This window comes from Lygodium microphyllum, chromosome 27 (genome assembly GCF_053477565.2).
Source record: "Lygodium microphyllum isolate KBCC chromosome 27, Lygodium_microphyllum_v1.1.10, whole genome shotgun sequence".
Lineage (NCBI taxonomy): Eukaryota > Viridiplantae > Streptophyta > Polypodiopsida > Schizaeales > Lygodiaceae > Lygodium > Lygodium microphyllum.
Window position 1 is genome coordinate 36,745,247 of NC_141161.1, and position 11,392 is coordinate 36,756,638.

At 38.9% G+C, this 11,392-nt stretch overlaps 1 protein-coding gene across 1 annotated transcript; it reads left to right on the forward strand.

Annotated features, from left to right (window-relative positions):
- Positions 1 to 9,075: 9,075 nt before the first annotated feature.
- Positions 9,076 to 9,721, forward strand: LOC148012215 (nuclear speckle RNA-binding protein A-like). Its single transcript, XM_087669406.1, has one exon. The coding sequence runs from the start codon at positions 9,128 to 9,130 to the stop codon at positions 9,719 to 9,721; it is 594 nt and encodes a 197-aa protein (XP_087525532.1). The 5' UTR covers positions 9,076 to 9,127.
- The last annotated feature ends 1,671 nt before the right edge of the window (positions 9,722 to 11,392 follow it).

An 11,392-nucleotide genomic window follows, 5' to 3' on the forward strand; every position in this document is an offset into this window, starting at 1 on the left:
AGCTTTGATTATAAGAGCTTTAATTCATAGATATTTCCTTGTGCTTAATAGTATAAACCTCTAATAACTAATGAGCTACACTAAAAAAATTTCCCCATGCATCTTCAAGCAAAGCATAGGTCCTCATTGTTTCCTTTGTTCATTTCAAGATGTAGAAATCCACAAGCTCTTCATTACTATGTGGGTCTATTTACTGAAAAATTATCACCAACATGAAGTGCATCCATGAAAGCATCATGATGTTATCCATATGATCATCATCATCTACATCATCTCATGGTTCAAGGATAACCTATTACCATGAGAAACCATGTGTTTTTTTAGATCACCTTCTCCAAAGGCCTTACATGCAAGCACTGCATAAGGATGAAAGCTGTCTACACCTTATAGCCTTTCCATTTTTTAAGGAGTAGCCAAATACGCAATGTAATTCAGGTGCATTGGGTATAGGTTAACAATCCAAATGCATGCTTCTATCCACATCACCTTCCTTTACCTTTAAAAACCTCGAGTAACTAGTCATTCTTTAGAATGATATATCTCTAGAGCTCCTTTAGACATGGTTACTATAAAAAATAGCACCACGTCAGCTGCATATTGCAACTTTATAGAGTCGGGCTCTAGTTGCTCTTGAGTGAGATGTCTCACCATCATATTTTCCCTTTTTATGATTTGAACCAAAAAAATTATTTGTCATGTTTATACCTATCATTGTACCATGTGGAGCAACAAAATAGAAAGGCCTCTTTGCTTCAAATTGTGATGCTTCACCATCTAACCACACACAGTGTTCCTTAAATGACAGCCCTAGCTCTTTCAACCATCCAAAACAGAGCATAGAACAATGCTATAAAAAAAAAGATGTCATGGGTTTTATCATCAAATATATAGAAATGATAATACTTTTGAACACTACTTGCAATATACACATATGTGATGTGGACAAAGATTCTAACTTGGTTGTGATGGGACCTAAAATGGGCCGGCACTGGCTATGGCACTAGCCAGACCTCATGCTCATGACACACAAACACCCTCACGGCCTCGCAGACCAGGAGTGTCAATCTAATGCTAAAGGACAAACCACCCTAAAGCTTAATTCATGCATTTATAGTTTATAGTCTAACGTTTTCCTTAAACTCCTCATAGGGAGATCCCAAAATACATAGGCATAACACCTCGTCACGCGCACATAGGGAGGCACTCCACCAACTAATAGTCGGAGCCCCACTGCAGCTCTTCTACATCGCAGGGATTGACCCTTTGATGCGCTGCTAAACATATAATGCAAACAAGCACAAACTCCTCTCAAGGTACCAATATTTTATGTTCCAAGATGTACCATTCCTCACTACAATTTCCCCTTAGGACCCAACGACTAACCTACAGCTTAGGACATCCTCTCACGCTCATCGTTGGTCACAACCTAAGGAAGACAGGTGCAATGCATCCAGGAGGTTTTTCTAATACCTTCTAATTATTATGCCTAATGCAAATCATGTATGGCTATGTGCTCAGACAAAAGAAAGACCAGCATCATGCATAGTGCATAAAGCATTCTTTCCATGAACTTTACTAGCGCGTGCTGCGTTGAAAGGAGGCACCGAGCCATATGCTCATGCTACCATCCCCTTTATTCAAACCGTTTCCTATATGCCAAGTGCAATGCATAAATAAAATCTTTTCTTTATCTTTTAGTGTTTCAGCCCCTCTTCATCCAACTCTTAGCATTTTGCATCATTGATCGGTTAAATAGGGTTTCTATGCATTTTTTCCTTTTAAAAAACCAATAAATACACACAAAACATAGAAATGGGAACAAACCGAGGCCAATCTAGTGCTTTGCCATTGTTATACATTGCACCAACATAGGTATAATTTTCCCTAATTTTTCTCAGCCCGTTTTCTATTTTTCCCTATTTTTAAACCCATTTTTTTCTATTTTTGGGCATTTTCCCCTATTTTTCTTTATTAAATAATGATTGAAAATGAGAATTGATTGTGGGTTATGGCCCTTAGGTTCATTGATAGAAAAAAACTTAGATTTAGTCGGTGTGACATATCATATTTCTCATTCATATAGCAAAAAACCCAATTTTACCCTTAAAATCTTGGTTGTATGGGGTACTCACAGCCTGCCATCTCCATCTCCATCCATGGAGGCGCAAAAATGGGGCGTGAAGATGGCACCTTCATCTCTCATTCTCTCTCCACGTTTTTTCATCTTGTATGCTTAAAATTTTGAAGGGGGGTCCAAACTCAAAAGGCATGCCCAATTTTGGCCTCCCAAATGTCCAACATTTCATATCTTGACCATTTTGTGGCCATTTCCCCGTCCGGGCTTCAAATCGAGCTCTGAGAAATCCTGGGCGTCCGGCTTGACATCCCGCATTGGTTGGCAACTCCTAACAAGCCAGACAACAGTCTGAAAATTTATCAAAAATCAACAAGTGTCACTCGAGCGCCTTTTAAGAGTCGTATTTCACTTGGTGCTTAAAATCGTCCTAGAAAGCTGGAGCCGCCGCCTTCGACGTTGAATATTTTTCCCCTAAATTTCGGATTTTTTGGCAAATTTTAGGCACATCTCGGGCTCAAAACTCCACTCTCAGGTGGGAAAACCAATGCATGGATTGCACCTCATTTTTTTCTTCGAATGTGTAGTTTTTGTAAAATCTACTACAGACACAACCACATCTGCAAGAAATTGAAGCAAACACTCTTTAAATTGGTCTACCTATTGTCTATAAATACAATTATTCTTTATAAACTTCCCCAAGCGGACCCTAAAAAATATAAAAGGTTCCTTGCATTGCATCTCCTTCATTGACATAACTTTTCTTCTTCTTCCTAAAATCCATACAACCAACTTGAGCATCCTAAAATATCTTCACTGTTACCATGTGTGTAGTCACCAATTCAACATTTCCATGCAAAAACACTAGAATCACTATTCATGGGACATACAACAGATTGCCAAAGCTCTGTAGCTTTATGTGCGAGTTGCATTTATCATCTTGACCAAAAATATTGCATTGACAACTACACTCTTTTCCATGTATACCATAGAAACTTGTTTTAAATGATTTACATTATCTATTAGAATTGACATTTGCACATGTGTGATGCAACAATAAGCGTACCGATCTCTCCTACTCTCTTTCTCTCTCTCAAATTCTCTGTCTTTTCTAAATCATCTTCTTTCTCTTTATTATGAAATAACTACTTTTCAATACCTACTTGCTTATATTGAAAATAATATTTTTAAAAAAGAATATAAGTTTAAACAATTTTTATTCTCTCTCATTGCATCTCTCTTATACATAATCTCTCTCTCTCTCTCTCTCTCTCTCTCTCTCTCTCTCTCTCTCTCTCTCTTGTTCAGATTATTTATGAGTTTCTCTCACTTTTTTTCTCCCCATATCACTCTTTCCTCTCTCTTGCTCTTCCTCTTTCCCTATCTCCATATTCCCCCTACCTCCTTTCCTCTCTATCTCTCACATCCAATTTTCATAATTTCCTCTTGCTTTTCCTCTCTCTCTCTCTCTCTCTCTCTCTCTCTCTCTCTCTCTCATAAAGGCAATGTAGAAAGGAAAGGGAGGGGAAGAGACTCAAAGGTGCACACCTGATCCCTTGAATCTATCTTGTATGGGTTTGTCCTTGTCCTTGTCCTTCTCCTTTGCACTTTCATTTTCATGCTTCTCTTTTTCCTTTGTGCTCTCCTTGGCATTCTTTTCAAGCTACTTCAAATTCTCTCTCTCTCTCTCTCATGCCTTTTCTTCAAGCTCCTCCTTCAAACACACACACACACACTCTCTCTCTCTCTCTCTCTCTCTCTCTCAAAGGGACAAAATAGTTGCACCAAAAATGCCATGACTATGTTTGTCCCTTTTTTTCCCATAGTATAGTGTCACTCTAATAGCATTTTCATAGCATTGCTACATAGAAATGTTGTTAGTGTTTTTGACAAAAGCATCGATAAATAGTGTTGCTATAATCTATGTAGTGGAAGGATACATATATATTATTCTTTGATAGGTTTATGTGAGGACTAGAAATTGCATGTTAGATATGCTCAATGCCCCGCCCTCATAAGGTGCTACCAATGATCCATGGTACTCAAAGTTGTAAGGCCCCCATTTTGAGGAGAAGCCATGTCCAAGCACGGACATTGGGTGGGTCCTAACTTGTATGTTAAATGAGGTCTATGTGACTAGATGGCAAAAAGGTGACCTTTGTGGATCTAGCCTTTGGGTTAGATAGAGTAGTTATGTTGGTAGTAGCTCCAGGCATAATGCATTGAGTTGCAAGGTGTGGGAGTTATCAAGGGCCCCCTATTTTGGGGTCCACGGCCACTTCCTATGGGGTTCTTAGGGGGACCAATGGCTCCTCAGATGGGGGGTCTAAGGACAATGCCCATGGCTCGATGGTAAAGTGAAAATTCCCTAGAATATTCCTTGGCCACTAGGGAAGGTTGATAATATGGTCAGACTTGTCGACAAGACTACCTTCTCGGGCTATAAAAGAAAGACCCCTCTAAAGCCATCGTCAATGTATCTCTCACATAGTGAGAGTTCTTAAAAAAAGCCAAGCTCTTTGCGTATCACCTATCTAGATCTCCATCTAAGCTTTAGAATTGAAGCACATAGGTGGATAGAGTCATCTTCCTATTACTTCATTTGAAATTAAAGCACTATCTATTCTTCTCATATTTGCTATGTGTTCTCTACTCCTTGCTTAGATTCTATCTACTGTGCTACATAGTTTCTACATTGCCTTGTTATGTCTAGGAAATATTTGAGGAACATAAGGTTCTTGATGATCCACCAGGGAAAAGAAAAATAAATAAAGCACTTAGGATAATAGCATGGGTCTTGTTAGACAATGCTCTTTATCACATATCAAGAGTTAGAAAAGAAAAAGAAACTTGGGATGAACTAGAGAAAACCTTTAGCAAAGAACTCAATGATAAATCTTCTGATATAATTTTAAAGGTTGGATCTAAATAATTATGACTAACTAGAGAATCTCCTAGCAAGCCTCACCAATTGCAACATAGTTTGCTTCTATAGTAGATAGGGTTGCACATTTCTAAAAAATCCATAGATAATATTGTTTATTTATGATTTAGTAGAGAAGAAGGTCACTCAACAACATGTTATCGTAAGGCTATAAGTTCAGTCAAGGAAGAGCAAGGAAAAGACATCCATAAAAGTATTTCGAATACGTGCTTATGGTGTACTTGAGTAGGATCTTTACATGACCTTTAGGTAGTAGAACTAGTCTCCTAAAATAGTCTACATTTTCAATATTAAGCTTTAATGACTCTTTAAGAACTTTGGATGTATCCAAAAATATACAAGGACCTATTTTGAATAGTACAAGTGGTCCAAGACCAAAACTTAAAAAGTAATTCATTTTATAAAAAGTGCCATTTTTGAATATTCTAAGAAGATTTTTCCAAGTCTCCTTATCACTAGACCATGCTCATTCAATTGTTTTGAGTACATAGATGACTATATTCAAAGTTTGTATGATAAAGTTATCACCAAAACAAGTTGGAGCTTGACTTAGGGCCTGTAGAAAAATGAAAATAGGAAAAGAAAAAAATAAAGACAAGGAAAATCAAGCTTTTTTGTTTGAAAAGTGATGGGACCAAAACTTGGCTGGCACTGGCTATAGCACTAGCTGGACCTCATGCACAGAGCAGACAACTACACCACCACACGGCCTCGTGAGCCAAGAGCATCTGTAATAACTAAATGAACACTAGATACATCTAATATTGCATTTGTAGAGCTGGATAAGAGTCCAATGGCACCTTCCCCAAAACCCCTCAAAGGGGATATCCCAGACATAGTGGCAGTAAGTGCCACGTATCATAGACATAGGAGACACCCCATCAGTTGATTGTCATGGCCCCACTGTAGCTCTCCTACATTTTGGGGATTAGCCCCTCGATATTCTGCTTTTACATATAAACATATTCGCACAAGACTCCTCTCTTTGTCAATGAGATCCATGAGATACCATGTTTCTACCATGTTTCCTCACCAATAATTTCCCCCAAGAAAGGAACAGCTAACCTACGACAAGGGGAATCTCACCCTCTCAAGCATGGGTCAACTATAATTTAAACAATTTCTATGCATTTCTAGGAGTTGATACCACACGTATGATCAATGCAATAGTGGATTTCTCATCGTGCACAAACAGCTATGTTTTGAAATCAGCCTATATGTCAGTATAATGCAAACAGACTTTTCATGAATTCCAACTAATACGTATAATATGCTTTGTTGCAAGAATCTAACACCAAGGTGGACCTTATGCTACTAGATCCCTTATTTCCAAATAGGTCATTTTCTAAATGCTATGCATAGAAAAAAAATCCAAATTTGTATTATTTCAGCCCTCAAACTATTGCACAAAATCCTCCTCCCCCTCACCGTTTAAGTTTTGCTTCGTTGCATAGGTGTATAGAGGTTTTTTGTCATGGTTTAGTGTATAAAAAGTAATGAATCACACACTGTGATAGAAAAATAGGATAAACTGAGGCCAAACCTCATGCTTTGCCACTACCAAACGTCCACAACCACTTATTATACTTTTTCCTATTTTTCTTAGGCATATTCCTATTTTTCTCTTATTTTCTTCAATTTTTCTCTATTTTTCCTAATAAAAAATTGATATATTTTTAGAGTTGTGGCTCTTGATTCTTAGAACATTAGAAATACAAATTTTATTGGAATTTTATCCCGTGTGTATTGGTTTATCCCACCCAAAAATACCAAAAAACCCCATTTTTCTCATAAAAGCCGTGTTTTACGGGTTTCTAATAAGTATTTCTAGCATTTTGACTTTAAGCTTTCTAAAATTTTCACTATGCAAGCATAAAACAAATAGTAAACAGCATGTCTGCCATTTTTCACTCCATAAGAATGACATTGGCTCAATCAAATATAAAAAACAAGCAATTTTCCTTTGTAAAATAGAATTACCAGTTCTTTTTCCTTCTTTGCAGGTTTTAAAATCTGATGTGAGATTGCAGATCAGCCCTCATTCAAGGCTTAGCCCACCTCGGAACACCCAACTCTAGCCCTCCATCAATCCGGCAGTGCTCCGGTACCATGCCGAACAAGCATCCTTCAACCAGTTCTCTTCTTGATTCTTCCCACATGAATTGCCTCTTGGAAGAGAGAGAGGGAGGAGAGAGAAAGACTGATTTTCATCCTCCACATCCAAGCAACCATCTCATGGGTGAAGACATGCAATAGGAAACATAAGCAAGAGGGAAATCATGTATGCAATCAATTAGGGGGGGGGAGTGCTTTGAAGCTCTCCAACCCCCCTCCACCAAATCGTTGTGCCCTCCATCCATGGCGCCTCCTTGATCAGCCTCGTGAAAAAAATGCCCCCCCCCCCCACGAAAATAAAAACTTAGGGACCCCCAAAGGGAGCTTTCAAAGGTCACACCCTTTGGCCCTTCCAAATTCCATTTCCACTTGGCCATTTTGACCCTTGGCCTTCCGTCCGATCTATCTCCTGTGTCTAGCCTCAGATATGGCCACTGAAAAATTCTAGGCATTTTTCTTGAAGTCCCCCACTACTGGGTGTTGGAAACTGCAAGGAAGACGAGAGACAAAAGGAAGAGAGGAGAGAAGAGAGATATGGGACACCAAAATTGGAACCCAGAAGTGTGTCAATTGAGCACACATGATAGGAATATATAGAGGGGACCTGAGGCACTATATATAGATAGACTATATATAGCTAACAGGGGCACTATATATAGACAGACTATATATAGCTAACACCCCGCTCAAATAAAGGTCCCTTACTATGGATGAAAAAACCCTTGGGGGCTCAAGGGACAAACCCATAGCTCTATATAGGCCTACTGTTATATTAATATTCAAAATATAAAAGTACAAAATTGATCTTACAAGAGCCTATTCATAGGTGTCAAAGGAGCTACATCACTAGGGAATTACAACATCAATGGAGAAGGAGCTACATCACTCCTGAATTACAACAGCCTATTCAGAGGCATCAAAAGAGCTTTATCATTCCTAAATATACAACATGTAAAATAAGGATAAGTGACATCATTGCAAAAGATAAAATCTCCAAGAAATTCCTTCAACTGAACTTGGGATGTAAGCAGTATATTTGTCACATCAAAACTTAAAGAAAAACGTTACAGTGACATTAGAACAACACAAGGTCTATAGAGACAGTTCGCGACGCCGCTCTATAGACAACATAACACATGTGGGGCCCCATGAACAGAATATAAATAAAACAATTTGTCATCAACTAGAATATACACGCTCATCAATGGAATAATGAACGAGGATTATCATCATGAAGCATGGTAATATGCTAATGAATATAGACGCTCATCAATGGAATAACAAACGAGGACGATCATCATGAAGCATGGTAATATGCGGATGAATATAGATGCTCATCAATGGAATAATGAACGAGGACGATCATCATGAAGCATGGTAATATCAATATACCAAAGCATTGAATAGTAATTGAATAACATTGATTGAATGAAAAATATAAAATATAAGCTATGAAACTTATGAAACAATGTAATGACAAAGAATCCATAACATAAGATAGATTGAATGAAAAATATAAAATATAAGCTATGAAACTTATGAAACAATGACATGACAAAGAATCCATAACATAAGACATGAGATTGCTATTCTTGGTTCTTTTCATAATGTCGATGTTATTGATACTGATGCTAATTAACAATAACCTGGGTATAATAACATTATCATCTAACAAGGAGTATCCTTTCGAATCTAGGTAGTTTATACGTAGAAAGACAAAAACATAATTATAATCACTTTGGTGATGTGTTGATGTAAATCTTTGGATAAAGCTTTTGAGAATAAAGATTTTGAATAATAAGAAGACGAAAAAACAAGGCGATGGCAGTAGGCTTCGCATTGTATCATGGAATAGCATGCATGCTTTTTCATGAAACGCTAATTGGAGACAGAGAGAGGTAGAGAGAGAGAGAGAGAGCAATCTGGGCCTTGCCATGCAACCGCCACTGCACTACCATGAACGGTCTTCCCCTCGTTCTTGACTCAGCTTAGCTATGGCGGATTACTGGCATTTTGCAAACCGAATGGCCCCCGGTGCGGTGCCTGGCAAATGCCTTCGCTCTGAGTTTGATGTGCAACTTGGTGGACCAGCATATTATCCCCGTGAAGATCCTCGCTTTGATGAGCGCGATCGTCTAGCATACAGAGAGTTTGAACCATATGGGTCGATTCCTGAGCTTAACACGAATGGGCTGGCCTATGGACCGAGTGCCTTGACAAGTACTAAGTTAGGTACAGGTTCTATCCTTGGCATGACTGCACCTGCCTCAAGAGGACTCCTATCTGGCCTTGATGACCATGGCATTGGTGGTGGAAGAATGTTAGGACTTGACGCTGGTATTGGGAAGCCTGCTCTGAGTGGTGGAAGAACTGATTTTTGGACAAGGCAAGATAGTCAAGTGCCATGGTCTACAGCTGCTGGGCTGCTACCTTCACAAGCATCCAATACACTGTTTGTGGAAGGGTTACATGCAGATTGCACACGCAGAGAAGTAGCTCATGTATTTCGCCCTTTCGTTGGATTCAAAGAAGTGTGTCTTGTGCGCAAAGAAGCAAAACGTCCTGGCGGAGACCAGCTTGTCTTATGAGATTAAGAGAAGGACCACCACGTTTTGTTTGCCGTTGCATCTTTTTGACAACTGAGACTTAGAAATCCGGCATCCTACTGTGGACATTCAAGAGGTAGCATCAACCTTAGGGGACTTTGGAATCTAGATATATTGTTTCCTTTATTGAATCCTAATGGCTACGTTGCTTTGCCCTCATGGCAACAAAAGACTCGTGGATTCTCTACTCCTTTTCCTTTCAACAGTAACGATGGCAACTTCAGTTGCCGTTCTGGTTTTAATCTCACAAATAGATGCTCTTTTAATCATAACTCAAGATTCATAACTCATAACAAAAGATGAAAAAAACAATTACCATGATCGAAAGTGGCACAACCCATCAACGAAATCGACAAAATATCATGAAATAGAGGTCAGCTAATGAGCAAAGAAATAAAACAATAAAGAAAACTTATCTTTGTGATGTTGTAGAACATCGCTCTGATACCATGTTGGAAACTACGAGGAAGACGAGAGACAAAAGGAAGAGAGGAGAGAAGAGAGATATGAGACACCAGAAGTGGAACCCCAGAAGTGTGTCAACTGAGCACACATGATAGGAATATATAGAGGAGACCTCGGGCGCTATATATAGACAGACTATATATGTTGGAAACTGCAAGGAAGACGAGAGACGAAAGGAAGAGAGATATGAGACACTAGAAGTGGAACCCTAGAAGTGTGTCAACTGAGCACACATGATAGAAATATATAGAGGGGACCTTGGGTGCTATATATAGACAGACTATATATAGCTAACAGGGGCACTATATATAGACATACTATATATAGCCAACAGGGGCACTATATATAGACAGACTATATATAGCTAACATTGGCATCTCTAGAAGTCCCATCTAACATGCCGAAAATTTATGAAAATTCCTCAACTGCCACTTGGTAGGTCTTCAAAGTACTTTTGGGGCATTGCCACTTAAAATTGTACTGATTGCAGCCCCTTTGACGAAGTCTATTTTTTCCCTGAAATTCAAAAATTTTGGCTATTTTTAAGCACTTCTCCACGTAAAAAATCATCTGTCATTGGCGACCATGGGATAGGGCAACTCAGCCCGTCGAATCCCACGAACATATCTGCACATACACAATCAAAGGAAATATCAAGTTGATACAAAATAGATACGCATTAAAACACATCATAGCTCTCACCCTACCCCTAACAAAACCAAGGCATGAAATCCACGAGGAGTAGGTCTAGCATAATTTGATGAAAAGCGTAAAGCTAGTCACTAACCAACTATTCCAACACAGCCAAGCTAAAAAGAACTATCAAAGAAGGCATCCTAAGTGGTGGTCTGAACTACCTACCTAACTAAGGACAACTCAACTAGGAGCTCCTACTAGGTGAGGACTCCTATAGCCTAATCAACAAATATTATCTTTTAGCACATTGGTCCTTTAGCCTCTTATTTTCCCATACTCGGGTATGTAAAAAGGAGGGAGCTGAACATAGTGATCTAAGGAGAACAAGGCATCAGCCTCAGGTCCTATCTTGGTACTCAAGAACCTACCAAAGCCCTCGCAAGCCGACAGTTAATCCTTTTCTAATGGTCACTTTTATTTTCACTCCAACCTTCTTCTATTCTTATTTTTCCAGCTAGATGCCACCCTTAGGAAGACAAGCCATCGGCCCCA